Source organism: Sciurus carolinensis, chromosome X, assembly GCF_902686445.1.
Source record: "Sciurus carolinensis chromosome X, mSciCar1.2, whole genome shotgun sequence".
Lineage (NCBI taxonomy): Eukaryota > Metazoa > Chordata > Mammalia > Rodentia > Sciuridae > Sciurus > Sciurus carolinensis.
In genome coordinates this window covers 2,865,256-2,885,307 of record NC_062232.1, presented here as the reverse complement: position 1 = coordinate 2,885,307, position 20,052 = coordinate 2,865,256, and the positions used below count along the sequence as shown (strand labels likewise).

General features: G+C 47.7%; 1 protein-coding gene across 1 annotated transcript; it reads left to right on the top strand.

Annotated features, from left to right (window-relative positions):
* Positions 1 to 4,697: 4,697 nt before the first annotated feature.
* Positions 4,698 to 5,924, top strand: LOC124972241 (skin secretory protein xP2-like). Its single transcript, XM_047536508.1, has one exon. It carries the CDS (start codon positions 4,698 to 4,700, stop codon positions 5,922 to 5,924), a length of 1,227 nt encoding a protein of 408 aa, XP_047392464.1.
* The last annotated feature ends 14,128 nt before the right edge of the window (positions 5,925 to 20,052 follow it).

The window sequence follows — 20,052 nt, the reverse complement described above, 5'->3', positions numbered from 1 at the left end:
AGGAGTGGGATAGTTGGGTCAGATGGTGGTTTTCTGAGGTGTTTTTTAAAATTTTTCTTTCTCTCCCTAGTCTCCACTTCGATCTTTGGCCTCTAGTTCTTTTGTCATTTTTGTGACTGCAACTCAGCCACCCTGACAGCTGTGGCCTGTCTTCTAATACTCAGAGACCAGGGATGCCCCAGCTAGCAGGTGCTGCCCTCTGTCACCTGAGTTCTTATTTTTTATTACTTTATTTTTTTACATTTTTCATTTGCTCTACTTAGCTGTACCTGACAGCAGAACACATTGGTACATTTATAATTATCATTTCAACGATTATTTATGGTCCCCTTGGTAAGACAGTCCATCCAGAATGCTCTCCCGTGACCTTTGACGGACAGCCAGCACCTGGGTCATCCAGGCTCCTACCTGTAGCGGAAGCCAGAGAAAAATTTCCCAGAGCGGCATTCGAAGAAGGTTCCGGACTTTCTTTGCACACCTGTCCCTTCTGTCTGCCAATCACTTCTCTGCACATCCTCTTCCGTGGCTTTATTGATGAACCCCTGCATCTTGCAGATCCCCCAACTCCCAAGGGACCTTGGATTCAGCTTCCACACCATCCGTCAGTCCTGAGATGGAGAGTGATCTCACGAGACCCATAGAACAGGACCACAGCAAGAAGGCCTCTACCGTCTTCCCGAGTTTGCCTTTTACTGGATGAGTTTTCAGCGAACCCAGGTCTGAAGGGCGTGTGACTCAGCCCTGCCCTTCAGCTGGCTGTGTAGGACCACTGTGGAGGGGCAGGACCCCGTGCATGGACATCAAGGTCTAGATGTGCAGTTGCTCAGGGACTCGGGAGGCTGAGGCCAGAGGACTGCAGATTGGAGGCCGGCATCCTTAAAATAAATTAAAACAGCCACGTTGCCATGAATCCACGTGGGTGTTGTTCACTGATGAGTCAAAGGAGTTCTGAGAGCGAGTGTGGGAATGTTTGGCTGTGTGTGCATTTATTTATTGCCGATTGTTTATTGTAGCTATTATTAGCTTTATCAGGTATCGATTTCTGAGAACAGAGCATCCCCAGGCCTCGAATCTGACCCTTGAGAGATTCCTATGCTGGGAAAAGAGACAGAGAATGAAGAAGTCAGTTACGTCTTCTTCGTATAATGTCATGTGTCCCCTTAAAATAAATCACAAAGAAATTCAGTCCCTCCCCCCCAAAAAAAAAGATTATAATTAAGGGTAGAAAGAAAATCGATTCTTGATTTTAAATTCTTTGATAAAGACAATAATGTAATCTATGATTTTTGCAGCTTTATGGGGATATAATTTGCATACATAATTTTTTGCATAATTCATGCACACAATTTTGAAGAGTTTGGACACATGTATACACACTTCTACTACCAGCAATTCACTTATAAATATACCCATCACTTTGTGATTTAGTTACACATTCATATTTATTTGATTCATATGTTTATATATCTTCATCAAATTTCAGTGAGATCTGAGCTAAGGCTGCTGATATTTTGCAAATTTCAACACTCCAAGGCCTCATCAGAGTGAAGGCTGTCAATCATTGCTGCAGTGGATCGTTTAGGGGAAATGACAAGCCAGGAAACCTCTAAGCCTGTTGGGAACAGACACAGTTCATTTCTTCCATGAAAAATAAAAGCAATAAAAATCACAGGTCACAGTGGGGCACACCTGTCATCCCAGCAGCTCAGGAGGCTGAGGCAGGAGGATCACAAGTTGGAGGCCAGCCTCAGTCACTAAGCAAATTGGCAAGACCCTGTCTCTTGAGCTGGGGTTCTGGCTCAGGGCTTGGCACGTACCAGGCTGCCCATGAATAAATAAGTAAAATAAAAAAGATGGATTGACCGATAAAAAAATTTAAAGGAAGACCCTGCCTCTAAATAACCCCGGGGAGGTGGCTCGTGAGGCTGCCAGGTTGGATCCATGACCGTACCCACGGCCGGATGTTGATGGGCAGCTTCTGCATGCACAGTCCATTCCCCACCTACGTCACCTCCACCCTGGGCGAACGTCCAGCTCCGAGAGGGGCGGACTTCCCTCTCTGCCTTCACTTCCCCCCGGAGGGTAACTGGTCCCTCCTGAGGACATCGGGAAGGACGGAAGGAAGGACGGATGGATCCCTTCAGCCACATTCAGGAGCGTCCTCTGCTATCGAAGTTCGCTCAAGGTCATCCCTTGAAAAGAGCCCAGGTTCATGAACGGTTCTACTTCAGAGGAACTCTAACAACCCCGCATTTAGGGGATGCAGGGCCAACACGCAGATGGTGGTGGTCTCTCTGTTGAGGCAGAGTTAAAAGGGTGCTATGGATACTGGGCTTCCATTCTTCTTTGGGGTGTACGGGGATTGAACTCCCGGGTCCTCGACCCCTGAGCCACCTCCCCAGCCCTGTTTTGCGTTTTAGTTAGAGACAGAGTCTCACTGAGTTGCTTCGGGTCTCGCTTTGGTGGAGGCTGGCTCTGAACTCCCCATCCTCCTGCCTCAGCCTCCCCAGCCGCTGGGAGGACAGGCATGTGCCACCACACCTGGCCTGGACTTGCATCCTGCAGCCTCTCCCCTCTGGAACGGAGACGTCCCTGCATCTCCAATTCCCTGGGCAGCACGTGGGGAGACGGCACAGGACGGACTTGACCCCGCAGGATGGAAGACCCCCCCAGGTGACCCGGGAGGCTCACTGAAGCCGAGTCCAAACGGAGATGCGCTGGACATTCACCATCCGCACCGAATTTCAGAGACAAGGAAGGACAGAGCACAGCTGCTTCCCGCTCTGCCTGTTTGTCCACTCCCGCTTCTGTACAGAGGGCTCCATAAAATATATCCCAACACTCTCTGCCATTCCTTCAACTTTTGTTTCCGGGTGGGCATTTATGTCTGCAGCTCATGTTATGCTCCCATCGGAAGAAGAAGAAGAAAAGGCACAGAGAGACTGTCGTTTCTTGATGGCTTTTATGTATTTATTTTTTTCAGGATGGGAGGTCAATTTTAATTTTTATTGCTTGCAACTGCTAAAACGGTAAGCAAGTTAACTCTCTACCACTGTGCAAATGGGGAAACCAATTATGGAAATTATTCTCCCCGCATCAATGGGGAGAATGCTTAGGCGTCAATTGAAAATAAAACTGTCTGTGGTTACGAGATGAAAGAGCCAGTTGCCCTTGTTTGATCATCAGAGAGACCACGGCTCTGAATCATCTCACTGCACCCCACACGTACGGGCAATTAAAAAAATAATTTGGAAAAGAAAAAAGAATATACGTGACACATTCATGTCACGGGATGCTTCCAAGTGCATAAGGACATTCACGTAGATTCTTACCTGGGGTCAGGCAATTAAATAAGACACAGCATTTGATGCACAAAAATGAATGATCGCCAGTAGCTCAGGAGGCTGAGGCAGGAGGATCGGGAGTTCAAAGTCAGCCTCAGCAAAAGTGAGGCCCGAAGCAATGCAGTGTTATTGTAAAGGGCTTTTTTGTTTGTTTGTTTGTTTTTGCAATGGGAGGCAGATTGTGGTTTTTATTGCTTGCACATAAAAATTTTAAAATAAATAAAATATTTTAAAAATAAAATACAAAATAGGGCTGGGGAAGCAGCTCAGAGGTCCAGTACCCCTGAGTTCAATCCCTGGTACAAACAAAAACAAACAAACAAAAATCTCCAAAAGTGGGATAGTGCAAGGCGTAGGAAGTGTAAGGGACGTTATTCTGACTGTATGTGCATTTTTCTGATTTTTAAAAATATTTAACAAGTCATATATTTTTATAATTTAAATTTTTTTTTACATTTGTTCTAATGAGTTGCACCTGACAGCAGAAGGCATGGATGCATTTTGACAGATCAGACATAAATGGAGGGTCACCTCTCATTTTTCTGACTGTCCATGTTGCAGGATCGCATGGTCATGCAGTCACACATGCACATGAATCATCATGTCTGTTCACTCTACTGTCCTTCCCGCCCCACACCCTTCCCTCCCTTCACTCCCCTCTACCTAAAATACCTCTATTCTTCCCTATCCACCCCCATAATTGTGAATTAGTATCCATATATCGGAGCAAATATTCGGCCTTTGGTTCTTTGGAATTGGCTTATTTCATTTAGCATGATCGTCTCCAACTCCATCCATTTACCTGCAAATGCCATCATTTCATTCTTATTCATCGCTGAGTAGTATTCCATTGTGTCTATGTACCACATTTTCTTTATCCATTCATCTGCTGAAGGGCACCTAGGTTGGTTCCATAGCTTAGCTATTGTGAATTGAGCTGCTATAAACACTGATGTGGCTGCGTCACTGTAGTGTGCTGATTTTAAGTCCTTGGGGTATAAACCGAGGAGTGGGATAGCTGGGTCACATGGTGGTTCCATTCCAAGTTTCCTGAGGAACCTCCAGACTGCTTTCCAGAGTGGCTGCACCATTTTGCATTTATGTATGATCCGTCAAAATGTATAAATGCATTCTACGTCACGTACAACTAATTAGAACAAATAAAAAATAAAAACAGTAATAACTAGGATTCATTTTGAACTGTAAATATGACTTCACTGATTCATCTGGTTCTTTTTTTTTTTTTTTTTTTTTTTTTTTTTGCCCAGGTCGGGGTCCCGGCTCCCCACGGGTGACAGGGGCGCAGAGCCACCGCAGGGGCGGCCCGACACCCTGGTGCTCAGAGAAGCAGCGATGGGCAGCGAGGCCGCGCAGGCCACCGAGGGGCTGCGCCCGGGAGCTTCGCGCACCAGGACTGAGCCCTGCGAACAAGGACCGAGTCCCGCGCACCAGGACCGAACCCCGCGCACCAGGACCGAGCCCCACGCACGAGGACCGAGCCCCGCGCACCAGGACCGAGCCCCACGCACGAGGACCGAGCCCCACGCACGAGGACCGAGCCCCACGCACGAGGACCGAGCCCCACGCACGAGGACCGAACCCCGCGCACCAGGACCGAGTCCCGCGCACCAGGACCGAGCCCCACGCACGAGGACCGAGCCCCACGCACGAGGACCGAGCCCCGCGCACAGGGACCGTGTTCCGCGCACGAGGACGGAGCCCCGCGCACCAGGACCGAGCCCCGCGCACCAGGACCGAGCCCCGCGAACAAGGACCGAGTCCCACACACCAGGACCGAGCCCCGCGCACCAGGACCGAGCCCCACGCACGAGGACCGGGTTTCGCGCACCAGGACTGAGCCCCGCGAACAAGGACCGAGCCCCGCTCATGAGGACCGGGTTCCGCGCACCAGGACCGGGCTCCGCGCACAGGGACCGGGTTTCGCGCACCAGGACTGAGCCCCGCGAACAAGGACCGAGCCCCGCTCATGAGGACCGGGTTCGCGCACCAGGACCGGGCTCCGCGCACAGGGACCGTGTTCCGCGCACCAGGACCGAGCCCCGCGCACGAGGACCAAGCCCCGCGCACCAGGACCGGGCTCCGCGCACCAGCACCGGGCTCCGCGCACCAGGACCGGGCTCCGCGCACCGGGATCCAGCCCCGCGGAGCCCCCGCCGGGCGCTCGCGAATGCTCCACGGTCCCTTTCGAGGGCGGGAACCACCTCACCAGCTACCCTTGTGCTGGGGACGCAGAGAGCGAGGGTCCCCGCCAGCAGCCACGCTGCCTGGCGCGCGTTCTGGAAGAGGCACCGCCGGAGGGCGGGAACCGGCCCTTCGCCCACCAGAGGGGCACCTGGTGGACTCTGCGCCCCCTTTTCCCATTGGCCAGAGGGAGCCGGGCCAGGCTCCCCGCTGGATGCGCGGATCAGATCCAGGACGCACACCCGGCCTGGAAGTCGGGGTCCCCGGGTGGCCGGCACGCAGCGAGGCGCACCCTGGGGACACCTGCGGGTCCAGGAGGCGTCCTGCGCGTTCGCGTTGGGGCTTATTTGTGGGGCCAGGCTGAGATCCGCACCCTAAGTCCTCTTTTCCAAAATCTGTTCTTCTACCGATTTAAAAGGCGATGCATTAACTGATGCATCTCTCTCTGCATCTATCGATGGATACGCGCGTGTACAGACAGATGTGTCTACGTCTGCACGACATGTAGACATTTATACACGAAAAAATCCATGCAAACATCTTTTCTTTTTGGTACCGGGGTGTGAACCCAGGGGTGCTTAACCACGGAGCTGCGTTCGAAGCCCTGTTTTCTGTTTTAGAAGCGGAATCTCGCAGTGGGTCAGGGCTAAGTGGCTGAGAAGGTGTATCTCCCACCATTTATCGGTGGCTATGTCGGGGATAAAGAGAATCCCACCAGGACCAGCAAAATGGAAATGGAGAATCAACTCAGGGCCCCACCAAAAGTCCCCGCTGGCCAATGATTCCTTGGCAATAGCAATCTGTTCTGCAAAGTGGACGTCCCAAGGCATTTAGTGTAATGAGTTATGAACGCATCCGAGTTAGCCACTGTGTGCAGGAAAGGGAAGGGACGGTGGGGCGTCTTTTCAAGGTCTCCAGACCTGAGCTCTTCACCACACGACCACCAGGGAACACCTTTCCCTTTGCAGAAACTGAGCAGGTTAATTTCTCATCCTCAGGAACTTTGCTGAGTTGGGTTGACGGTCGCTGACTTCGTCCAGGAGAGCGGCATCCGGAGAGCAATCGCCTGGAGCTTCCTTTGTATGCACGAAGGCTGGTGGGCTGCAGAATCACGGCGGGCACTGCCTTTTCAGAGACTGGAAGGATCGATGCTGCACCACAAAGAACAAGGGGTATCAAGACAGAAAACCCAGAGTGCAGATGGAGCTTGGGTTTGCTGGGAGCTCTGAGCTCATACGAATTCCCAGGTGACTTTGGGAGCTCCGTGGTACAGCCAGCTGATGATACCACCTGCCCTTTCAATCCTCTGCTGCCTGCATGCATCTGCAGATTAGAAAGTGCTTGAAAATAATGTTAGGTGCGCATTGAACCTGCACAGACCGTTTCAGGTTCATTCCCTATGCAATACCACGTGACAACTATTTAGAAGACATTTACATTGTGTAAGGTATTATAAGCCACCCCAAGGTAAGGTGTGAAGACCTGTATTATTATTAATAAGTTGGCTGGGCTTCTTTCTCTTAGCATTATGACCTCCAGTTCGATCGATGTTGGTAAGTGATAGAATCTCACTCTTTTTTCTGGCTCCATAATATTCCACTGTGCACATGTACCACACTTTCTTTCTCTGTCCACCAGGTGATTGACATTGTGAGGTTAGCACTTATGCCTCTGTTCCTCTCTGGAATGACCAAAGTCTGTGTTGGGGGGTGATCAGAGAAAGATGGATGCCATACATCTAGGAGTAAGACAAAGAGTCTCTTGTGAAGGTAAAACTCTCTGCGAATTTTATCCTATGATCCCTTTGGGATGACAACTCTACTTTGGAAGATGATATTGCATTTTTCTCTTTTACAGGTGAGGAGATGAAGACCCGGCCATTGTTATCATTTGGCTGATACAAAGGTTACTCATATCAAAGAAGATTTATAATTCTTTTAGGGAATTTGAATGGGTAGGGTAATCTTCCTAGGAGAGTCTAGGGAAGATTTTTCAGCAGTTTATTGCTTCAAAGACTTGAAGAACACCGTTCTCCACAGAGCACTGGACTTTTTCAAGAGTGCTTGCATGGAAATATCATGCCCTGGGTCTGTTAATGGAATGTCTTTTTCCCCAGCAGTGCTGAAATTAATAAAATATTCAAATGCAGTCTGTGCGTCGGGTTGTGACTCTCATGGGCTCTGAATCACATCGTATCCGGGTCAGGTCTCCACAACGCACACCTCAGCTTCTTTTTCTGCAAACTCCTTTGCGTTTTGCAAAGTGGGCGCCTCTCACCTGGACCTAAGGTGCCGGTGATTGACAGGAGCTGCTGCCGGTGAGATTCTCTCCCCTGGTGTCTGAAGAGGATTTCGAAGTCAATGTTCACTATGGAAAACAGAAACTGGGACGATGCTGGGTGTGAAGTTTGACTTGTGATGTCCTCAGCCCTTGGAGTCATGTTTGAGATCGCTGCCCAGAGGCCAGGCAAGGGGCTCAGAGAGAGCGTTACCCAGCGTGCAGGAGACCTGGATAAAATTTGCAGAGAGTTTAACTTCACAGGAGACTCTTTGCCACGGCTTCCATAATATAAAACAGAAAAAAAAAAATTGCCATCCTATGAACATTCACAAAAATTCTCAGCCTCTGCAGATTCATTTCTCTGGCCGTCAAATAAAACATTTGGGTGAGCTCAGCCATATAGCTCATGTCTTAATGAAAACCAGAAAAATGAGAAATCAGACTCCATTTATGTCTGGTTTATCAAAAGGCACAAATGCAATCTATTGTCATGTGCAACTCATTAGAGCAAATAAAAAAAATTAAATAGGAAAGTTTATTTTCCAGCTTGACATGATTATTTCAATTTTTCACTGAAGTTTTTCAAATGCTCAGAAGCATTAATCGGCTCGATGATATGGGATGCACACCTGACCTGGTGGTGGGAGAACATCAAAGGTAAAGTGTGTATATGTTAGTTTCATAGCAAATTAGGGGATTATAGTTTCCTGACCACTCAGAACCTCACATCTTGGCATTTGGATTGGTCACCAAAAGACCCATCTTGCACCTTGAAGAACGATTCTTATCTAACATGGTTTTACATCCCAGAATTCCAAATCCATAGACCCCCGGCAGGCATTGAAGTCTGAGAACACAATTCGGGAGGTAAATCCGAAGGACCCAACGATGGTTTGCAGGCTTTGGGAGGCAAGAGCCAATATTTTCAGAAACCAATATGGCGCCCTCAAGGGACCTATTCAGAATTGGGACTGGAGAGGAAGATTTGGTGTGGGCCAAGATGGGGTCATTCATCAGACCTACAAAAGCCTTCCGAAAGGATGTTCCCAGCGAACCTGTGAATACCTCCTGTTACTTTTCAAAGGGGAATTCAGTTGCAGGTGAAATGAAGCCTTCCAATCTATCGAGTTTTAGATGGCGATCCCTCTGGGTGGAATACCCGGTTTCATCAATGTGATTCTTCAAGGTTATGGAAAATGGAAGGGGGAATCCGCAAAGAGAAAGATGGTCCAGGTAACATGGAAAGACCCACCCGGACATGTGGAACCAGTCAGGCTACTCTGCTGTCCTAATGGGTCATGACAGAGATTGAAACCAAAGACAGCATTCAAAATTGATTTTCTGGTAGAAGTAATTGAAGTTTCTCTTTAGATCGTTTCAAAAAAAAGTCATCGCCTGCAGGGTGTGACGGTGCACACCTGTAATCCCAGCGGCTCCGGGAGGCTGAGGCAGGAGGATTGCACATTGGAGGCCAGCCTCAGCCGAAGCGAAGCCCTAACAACTCAGTGAGACCCTGTCTCTAAATAAAATGCAAAATCAGGCTGGGGAGGTGGCTCAGAGGTTTCAAGTGCCCCTGAGTTCAATCCCTGGTAACCCCTGTCCCCCTAACAAGTCATCACATGCCGAGGAGTCGGGCACGTATAACGGGGTGTCAATAGAGGAGAGAGAGCATTTGTCTTGGAAGAGTTTCTGTTGGGGAAATTTGGAAATTTTTCCCCTCATATTCTAGAGACAGTTCCAATCCTGGGTTAAAATCGGACCTCAGGACAGGCAGAACGAGCGTCAGTCAACGTGGATTCATGGGACGTCACTATCTTAACGATGCCATTCAGAAGGGGGACCACAGTGTCCACCAACTGCCCATTTCCCTCCGAAGCTCTTGCTACGTTACAGTCCGGGTTGCAGGAAGCATCGCACATGGAGCACATTCACCCCGAGAGCCCGGGGACCTCCTACCAATGGTGGTCAGCCTCCGTGCCTCCGGGGAACTTGCATTAAAAAAAATATATATATATATAAGTAAGACACGGGAAGTGGATCCGAAGAGGAAGCCACCGTGGCTGCTTTGAAGTGTGCCGCTCCTCTCTTCGTCCTCTCTGGCTGTAACTTTTCTTTCCAGAGCAGAGAACAACCGAAGGCGTTGGAAATGAGGGTCATGGAATGTTGTCACTGCCGTGCACTCCACGCCGGGCTCCGGAATGAGCGCAGAATAGCTGCAGGTGCTGCCTCGGCAGCTCTTTCCTGACTGTGAGTAAACGCTCTGAGCGGCACAGTTAGAGAGGACGGAAGGTCAACGTGGGGCTCACGGTTTCAGAGGGCCTAGTCCATGGCAGGCTGGCTCCTTTCCTCGGGGCCGGAGGTGAGGCTGAACATCGTGGTGGAGGGAAGCAGCTCACGGCATCAGGAAGCAGGGGGAGTCCACCCTCCAGGTAGAAAACGTACCCCACAGCCAGCCTCCTCCAGCCGCCCCACCACTTCAATTAACCCCTTCAAGGATGAACTCGCTGGTGGGTTGAGACTCTCACAACCCAGTCACGCCTCCTCTGGACCTCCCTGCCCGGCCTCCCATGTGAGCTTTTGGGGGACCCTCACCGCCAACCAGAGCAGCTGCTTTGGGACTGGTTCCTTCTTAGATCCCAGCGAACCCGCCCTTCAGCTGAGTTTGTGACGACGCACAGTGAATCCACCTCCCTGCGCCTGCCGCACCACGATCGCCCGAGCCTCCTTCAGACATGTGCCGAAGATCTCCCTGAGGTTAAAAGGGCATTAAGGTGAACCGTGGTCAGTAGGATTATCTGCATTCACATTATTTTTTGAAATTTTTAAAATTTGTTCTAGTGAGTTGTCCCTGACAGCAGAAGGCACGGATGCATTTTGACATATCAGATGTAAATGGAGGGTCATCTCTCATTTTTCTGACTGTCCATGTTGCAGGATCACATGGTCATGCAGTCACACATGCACATGAGTCATCACGTCTGTTCACTCTACTGTCCTTCCTACCCCACACCCTTCCCTCCCTTCACTCCCTCTACCTAATCTAAAGTACCTCTATTCTTCCCTATCTCTGCCTTGTACTGTGAATTACCATCTGCCTATCAGAGAAAATGTTCAGCCTTTGGATTTTGGGTTTGGTTTATTTCACTGAGCATGATATTCTCCAGCTTCATCCAGTTACGAGCAAGTGCCAGGATTTCATTCTTCTTCCTGACTGAGTAATAGTCCATTGTGTATATACACCACAGTTTCTTTACCCATTCATCTGCTGAAGGGCACCTAGGTTGGTTCCATAGTTTAGCTGTTGTGAGTTGAGCTGCTGTAAACATGGATGTGGCTGCCTCACTGTAGGGTGCTGATTTTAAGTCCTTAGGGTTTAATGTATTCACATTCTTAAATAAGTCACAGATTCTCCTTCGCAATTTTATAGGCATGTTCTCAAATTTCTAATTAAATGACGTTAAAACTTGAAAGCCGAGTTCATTGGATTCCTGGATTTATGATAGAAGTGACTTTTTCTCACCACCTGAATGCTAATGTCTCTTTCCCTCATATTCCCATGCCCAACTTTCTCCCAAAGACGGATAACATCTCAAAATTCCGGGGACCTCGTTAGAGGTCACTAGTGCTGTTTTCTGCTCTACCACTAACAACCGCTCTGACGCTCTTTCAGGAACCAAAGGCGTCATGTCAACGTGCACGAGTCTCAGATGAGGGACGTGCACTTAAGACGCACCTGGTACACATTCCATCTCTGGAAATGTCTGCAGAGACATTTGCCATGATGCACGGCTGAGAAGGAGCGGCTGCCTTGAAGTCTTAGGGTTAACGAGGCTGCGTTCATGTGGGCTTGAAAGACGGTCTCTCGAGATGTCGGCAGGGTTTAATGAACCCCCAATAAGTGTGTCAACCAATATTTCAAAACTGGGAGTTGAGAAGCACAGATAAGAGTGGATAATCCACATCAGAAACCAGGGCTGATATTTGCAGGTCTTGTGGATTAAAATCGAATTCAGACCATTGTGGGGTATCCTCCAAGTGCATCATAGAACAGGCATCTTCTTTCCCTATTCAGAATCCTTATCATTCCTTTCTTAATAAAAATGGATTGACCAGGTGTTACAGGCTGGGAGTCTTTCCCAGCTGTTTCTTTGGCAGCTGGAAAAAAATTAATAATAACCGAAGAGAAACCTTCTTGGCAAATTCAGTCATGAACTCCATGCGATCCCCAAATGATTGGGAATCAGAAGAAAGTCCGTCATGAATTTTGCTCAGCATGATATTCTCCAGCTCCACCTGTTTACCAGATGGAGTGAGAATTCGAGAATTGGTAAATAGGATTTTATGTAGGAAATGAGCAATGTGTGCATTTTCTTACCTGAGAAAAATTGGGGAAATGCGTCAGAGGCAATTTGGGGCATCGTGCTGGGTAGGGTGCAGGAGGGCATAAGAAACCATCCACCTTTACACCTACGAATGGTGCTGAGGAAAATTCCTGGAAACTGCAGATGAGGTAAAGGAGACTAATGCATATTGGATTTCTCAAGGTAAAATCCCAATAGAAAATTGGATATTTAATTTGAAGACTGCATTGAGCAGTCAGTAAACCCAAGGAGCACACCGAGGGTGGGAGGAGGGAGCAGCCAGTAGGCACCACTGGCTGCCTTAGGGAAGACTCATATTAATAGCTCAGTGATACGGGGGGGGGGGGTCCTGCACAGTCACAATATAACAGCTTAGATATTCAATATGTAGGGCGGTCGGAGGAGAGTCAGAGACAGGAGAGGCCAGAACCCAGCAGCTCCAACCACGCTTCATGTATACATATGGCTGACGTAGATGTGAGCTGTCCCCCAAAAGCTTATGGGTGAGACCTTGCAAGAGAGTTCAGAGATACAGTGATCAGGTTATGAGAGGTATAAGCTCATCAGTGGATTAATCCACTTGAATGAACTCACTGGGTGGTGACTGTGGGCAGGTGGGGTGTGGCTGGAGGAGATGGGTCAGATCCCTTGGGGACTATATCCTGTCCCTGGCTCCTTGGGGATTATATCCTGTCCCTGGTTCCTTGGGGACTATATCCTGTCCCTGGCTCCTTGGGGACTATATCCTGTCCCTGGCTCCTTGGGGACTACATCCTGTCCCTGGCTCCTTGGGGACTACGTCCTGTCCCTGGCTCTTTGGGGACTATGTCCTGTCCCTGGCTCCTTGGGGACTATATCCTGACCCTGGCTCCTTGGGGACTATATCCTGTCCCTGGCTCCTTGGGGACTATATCCTGTCCCTGGCTCCATGGGGTTTATATCCTGTCCCTGGTGAGCAGAGCTCTCTCTGCTTCCTGGCGCCACGTCCTGAGCTGCTCTCCTCCTCCAGGCCCTTCCGCCATTTTGTTCTGCCTCACCTTGGGCCAGAGCCATGGAGTCGCCCACCATGGACTGAATCACTGAAACCATGAAGCCAAATAAATTTCCTTCCTCTGTTTTGTTCTCGTCTGGTATTTTGGTCATCACGATGCACAATCTGACATGCAGCTAAGGGACCCAGGTCAAGGGGAGTGAAGTTTTGGGAAAGAAGATCGACAGGGAGGAACCTGGTTGAGGCGCCACTGGGCACTGCTCTTTTCAACCCAGCGTGTGCCGTCTAACGCTGACCCTGGAAGACAATGTGGGGTTGGAAGGACTGGGTGGCTGGACCTTGATGGACAGAGTTGGGGATCTCTAACCATCTAGCCCGACTGAAGACGGATGGACCTCAGTTCTCTGCATGGAGGTTCAAAATAACTGAAGAAGAGTCATTTCTGATGCGCTTCCTCACGTAGCCGCTTGGTGGCTGCCATTCTGCAGGTGAGGGACTGGCTTATGGAGAAGACCCATGTGTCCTCACAAAAACCATCCAGCCTGGTCCCAGAACCAAATTCCGTCCACCATGGTGAACTGATGGGTGGCTCATGACCCGAGACCAAGCTTTTACTTTTGAAAGGTATTTTCTTGAGTGCGTTAGCGTCATAACCAACGCTGGGTTTCCTTCTGACATAATCACCTGTGTGTGGAATATCATACGCTGCACTTCAGTCCCCAGGGCTTCTCCTTCCCCTCCCCTCTTCTCGCCCCTGTCCCTGTCCCCTTTCCTCTACTCGACTGGTGTTCCGTGTGTTTATTTATCAGTCTTTTCATCTGGTGCTTCACAGAAATGCAAAAATGTGGAATTCACTGTGGGATATCCCTGTACATACAGAGCATAACCTGGACTGTTTTATTCTACAGTCTTTCCTTGTTTCTGTCCCTCCTCCCTCCCCACCTTATTGGTCTCCAATTCACCCAGGACCTGCCCCGCTTCTGTTTTTTTCTTGCTGTGCTCTAGCTTTCACGTCGGACTCGGTGAGTCTGGTTGATTTCACTTAGCACGAGAGTTTTCCATTTCCATCCCTTTCCCAACAAAGGTCAGGATGTCACCTCTTTTTCATGGCTGAGTAATATTCCACCATGTGTATATACCACATTCTCTTCGTCCATTACTCTCTGATCGGCCTCTGGGTTGGTCCCACAGCTTGGTTATTGTGGCTGTACGGTGACAGCACGCTGATTTTAGTTCTTTGGGATATAAACCCAGGAACGGGAGAGCTGGGTCACATGGTGGTTCCATTCCGAGTCTTTTGAGGAAGCTCTCCACGACTTTCCAAAGTGGTTGTGCTAATTTGGAGCCCCGAGAATTGTGTCTCAGTTGCCAGCTTCCGGCTTTAATGAAGGGATTCTGTCTAGTAGTGAGAGAACATTGCCGAGAAAGGCCAAGGCAAACGGAATCACTGTGCAGCCAAACTCTTTTTGAAAGGTAGAGATATTTTTTTGTTCTGGTGGAATGGAAGCCACGTGAGATATCTTCACACATTTGAGTGGAGGTGGTATCCAAGTTATTTTCTCTGACTAAAGGGACTTCCGAGGAGCAAATCGTTCTGCAGATCCAGACCTGCTCCGCAAGAGAGCCAGCTACCCCTGGACACCTTCACCGGCTTTGGTTAGAAGGGATCCGGGACAGGGTGTGGCCAGGAACTTGCTAGAGCGTATTTAATCGCGTCATGCCTCACACGGTGTCCACACAGCTCTGGAATTCCTGGTCGACCTGCAGTCTGTTCAGCTGCGGGTTTTCCTCAGTCTTTTTGGCAACTGGACGCTCTTTCCACCTTCTCCGGCAAAGACGTCCGGAGCCCAGTGTTTATGCGATCCCAAAACCTCCTAGGTCCCAGGAAAAATGAAAATCGAAATCGTCAAGGAGAAAATCCTTTCCCCCAAAGACACACACAGCCAGTCACGAGTCGCACAACGCAATTACCACGTGGAAGGAAGCTGTTCCAGCTCGCGGCTTGCTTTTTAAAGATGAAAATCGAGTGAGAGCGTGGAAAGTTCTAAGAAAAAAAATGAATAAATAAAACCTCCAAGAGAGCATGTCATCTTAAGACGTGACAAAGTGTTACCCTCAACTTGGCTTTAGGGAAATGGTTATCCATTAGTTGCAGGAGAGAGAGGGGGACATCGTGACGTGCTAAAATTAAAATGGCGTCCAGCGGTGGTGGTGCACCCTGCGATCCCGGTGACTCGGGAGGCCGAGGCGGGAGGATCGCAAGTCGGAGGCCAGCCTCAACTTAGGAAAACTGTGAGCAACTGAGTGAGTCACTGTCTCGAAATAAGAAATAAAAAAGGCTGGGGAGGTGGCTCAGTGGAGAAGCGCCCCTGGGTTCAATCCCTGTGCCGAGCTATTCCAGAAGGATTTTACCAGAACTGGTCAAATAGCACCCGACCTTTACTCTCTTTCCAACGTTGTTTTTACTCCTGTTCTTGCTTAGCAATAAAGACACTCAGGATGATAATGCTCATTTGGGCCTTTCATGGAGCAATACGGGGAAATCCACACTATAACACACAGTTATACACCCGCGATTCATGTACATAAAAAAAAAAAAAATCACATTAAATATCCACATCATGGCAGAAACCTGGAAGGAACCCAGATGCATCATCTCATTAAAATATGAAAGCCAGGTATCTCTGGAAAGTGCAGCATCCTCAGCCTCGTCAAGTCGTTTGAAAACACGGCCTTCCGGCCGGGAATTTACAGAATCCATATCTCCGTGGAAGCAGCAGGGACCAGATTTGTATGAGCAGGCAGGTATTTTAATTAGGGATTTTTATGTATTTCACTCAGTGTTCTGAGACCTACTTCTCAGAGAAACCATTCAGACACTCTCTAAATCACGTTTTTCAAAGATGCTTTTGATATTAGGGTATGTGTTCAAATAGTTTGGAAAACGGAATTTCACATGGAAACTGGCATTCAATTTTGCTTTCCTTTTTCTTATCCGCTATTATGTATTCATTAATGTAATACATTTGTGGCTTTCTCACAAGCAACGTGGCCCTGTATGTAAAATTACAAGTATTCAAACATATTTTTAAAAGAAGCCTGTTATGTAAAATTAGTGAATTAATAAAAAGAGATTTTTGCGTGCGTCTAACAGTTTGCTAAGGTAGATGTTTACAAATATAAATGTGCACGTCCCCAAATTTTAACAATAGACCCTGTTCAGTTGATGAATATCTCAGGAATCTTTTCTGTGGGTCTTTGCAGAAATCAAATATTTACTTATGACCTCACATACCTGTGTGACTGCATGACCATGTGATCCTGCAACACAGACCATCAGAAAGATGAGAGACGACCCTCCATTTATGTCTGATCTGTCAAAATGCATCCATCCCTTCTGCTGTCAGGTACAACTCATTAGAACAAATTAAAAAATTAATAAAAAAATTTGGAAATCAAACAAATAATAAAATCATATAAATGCTGACTGAAGATTTCAATCATATAAAAAGACTTTGAAAATAATTTCTAAGTTGAGTAAAAGAATAAAAATATAAAATCGGGAACTTCAAAGATCATTTTAAAAATCCCTATTGGATAGACAACATTTAGAGTTTGAATTACTTAAGATTATGACCTCTTTTCCTTCAATACCCTTTGGATAACACACACACACACACACACACACACACATATATATATACAAACTATACAAAATTATACAATAAAAAATAAATTATATATATAATTCCAAATAGGACAATGTAAGGTAGATCAATATCATCTGCATTTCATAAAAGATTAACTACATATATTTAATAAAATAATCACGAATCTGCAAAGTAACTTTGCTGGAAATCAATGGCCAGGGAGGACCAAAACGCCCCCCTTGGGGATGCTTTCCAAACACGTCCACAGAGGCTACAAAACACATTAGCCAACCAACCTTCGTTTCCAATTCGAGAAGAAAGATCTCCTATTTCATGTGCTGACGGACTTTTACCGGATCTCTCTCGACAGCCCGTGGAACGTGGGGGCCCACATCTTTCTAGTCAAGAGCACGAGTCAGTCCCAGCTTCTCAGAAGTGATTGACAGTCAGCTACCGCTCATTGCTTCTCGCTGGATTTTGATAGGATCGTCCAAAATCCATTTATTCCTCCCTCTGTCCGGCCCTTCCAGGTCCCTGGTCATCCATATTCTCCTCTGTTTGATCAGGGCGTCCATCTCGGTTCAGGAGGACGTAAGATCTGGTGCCAATGGCCAGCCGGGCCAGGATGGAACGGGAAGATTTGATAATCGGCAGGACATTTTGAGAAGATCACAGCAAAGAATCGATTGTGTGCAAAGGGACGGATGCCTGAGACGTGTGCCCAGCCTCATAAGCTCTTTCTCTTTATTTTTAGCTCCCATCAAAATTCTCCTACCCTGCCTGGCACACTTTCCTGTGCTGTCAATTCCCATGAAATACTCAGCAGGAAAAAAAAAAAAATCTTTCTCTCTCCTTGAGACACATGTCAGCATTACCGTGGGGAATATCACCTCTTTTACTTGGTTCCAGCTCATTCTCCTTTTTTAAAAAATGATTCTTTTATTTGTTCCAGTTTGTTGTACACGACAGTAGACCGCAGCTCAGACTTCACGTGCATATGAATAGAGAAGAAGTAGTCATGCAAAAGGACTTCCGCTCACCTCGGCTCAGGTAGCCTGACGCCCCAGGAGCTGAATATCCGGCCGATTCATTTTCTGTGTTTTCTACTTACACGAGCCTTCTTGTTTCCATAGCCAGCCAAACATGTCATAGGGTGCTGTCTTAGGACATGCGCTGGGTCTTTCATTTCGATTCATCTAAAAAAAAAAAAAAAAACAAAGAAAGCTTCAACTTTCCATATCAACTTATAAAAGTACCCCAAACAGTTGAGAAAATCACACTCCCTCATTTATTCTGGTCTTATCTGGCATTTCTTTTATCCTTGAAAGACTATAATAAAATAAACTATCCTTTTTCTTTTTTAAAGAAACTTGGGAAAAACCCAAATATTAGGTTATTATTATTTTTAAACACATAGGCCAGTCATATCAGTTTCAAAAAAATGCAGTTATACATTGTGACTTAAATGGGCAACTATTAACAGTTCCAAATCCATCTAAAATGGAACTAATATTTTTTAGAACCACAGAACAAGTAAAGTTCATCTGGGGCTCATGGTTTCAGAGATTCAGTCCATGGTGGGCCGACTCCATGGCTCTGGCCCAAGGTGAGGCAGAACAAAATGGCGGAAGGGCCTGGAGGAGGAGAGCAGCTCAGGACGTGGCACCAGGAAGCAGAGAGAGCTCTGCTCACCAGGGACCAGACCTAAACCCCATGGAGCCAGGGACAGGATATAGTCCCCAAGGAGCCAGGGACAGGATATAGTCCCCAAGGAGCCAGGGACAGGATATAGTCCCCAAGGAGCCAGGGACAGGATATAGTCCCCAAGGAGCCAGGGACAGGATAGTCCCCAAGGAGCCAGGGACAGGATATAGTCCCCATGGAGCCAGGGACAGGATATAGTCCCCAAGGAGCCAGGGACAGGATATAGTCCCCAAGGAGCCAGGGACAGGATAGTCCCCAAGGAGCCAGGGACAGGATATAGTCCCCAAGGGATTTGACCCATCTCCTCCAGTCACACCCCACCTGCCCACGGTCACCACCCAGCGAGTCCATTCAAGTGGATTAATCCACACATGAGGTCACACCTCATGTGACCTAATCATTTCCCCCGTGAACTTTCTCACATTGTCTCACACATAACCTTTGAGGGGACGCCTCATATTTAAACCATAACATTAGCTCATAGAATTACACACAGCAGAGCAGCCACCTGATTTACGGGTGCGACCATACAGTGTTTTGCAGTAAGTGGACAAGGAACCAGATTCCTGAAGAAACATCTAGAAACGGTCTTGCAATGAGGAGCGGCATTCTGCATTCCTGTAGAATGGGAAACAAGGGAGAATCATGCCCAGTAGGGAATCATTAAAATAAAGCGCCTGATTCAATGTTCCTCTAGAACCAAAAATTAGAGAAAATACCTCCCAACTGGAAGTTACAGGAATATGAGCATTTTTAATTCTGGAGAACACAAGACAGGAGGTCATAATTTTCTTACAGGCTTGTAGGATGGGAAGGGTTTGCCGAGGGCCTCAGAAAGTTCTCTCAGTTCACAGCTCAGGGTTCTAAGCGCTAAGCATGTCACCATTGAGAAGGAAAAGTCAAGGAAGAGTTTAATTTTGCAGAAACGACCATTAAATACTTAGGCATCAGCCCTTCTTGCAAAATCCTCTGCTGCTTTCTCTCCTATAAACCCCTCGAAATGATTCACAAGCATGTAAAAAGCATCATAGCCCAACAAGTTGGATCCTTTCTATGGGATGGAGATTCTTAGAAAGTTCCGTACTTTAAAGTCTGTTTAAATACGCCAACCTGTTGATCACTGCCTGGATCCAGAGACGGTGGCGAACATTTTCATGCATCGCCTGATCATGCACTAAAAACCAGCATTTTTCTTTCTAGTGTTTCCGAAATTGATTGAATGATCCAAGTGCCCATCAGCAGCATTTTTCCTGAATATTCTTGGGAAATTTCTTCACGAGAGCGAACATGTCCCAGGGTCCTGTGTTTGTTGACAACATCTAGTTCCCAAGGAAAAGAACAAGAATCATATTTTCAGCTGAAAATAACAGAGCACAATGACCAAAACAGGCACAGAAAACCCACCTGTTGCATAAAACGTCGCATTTAAAGACACCCAGCGCTGAGACGAAATTGGGATGCATTTATTACATAGCCGTAATATGAAACTGAGGGCCATGGAATTGTTTTTGCAGGGGATG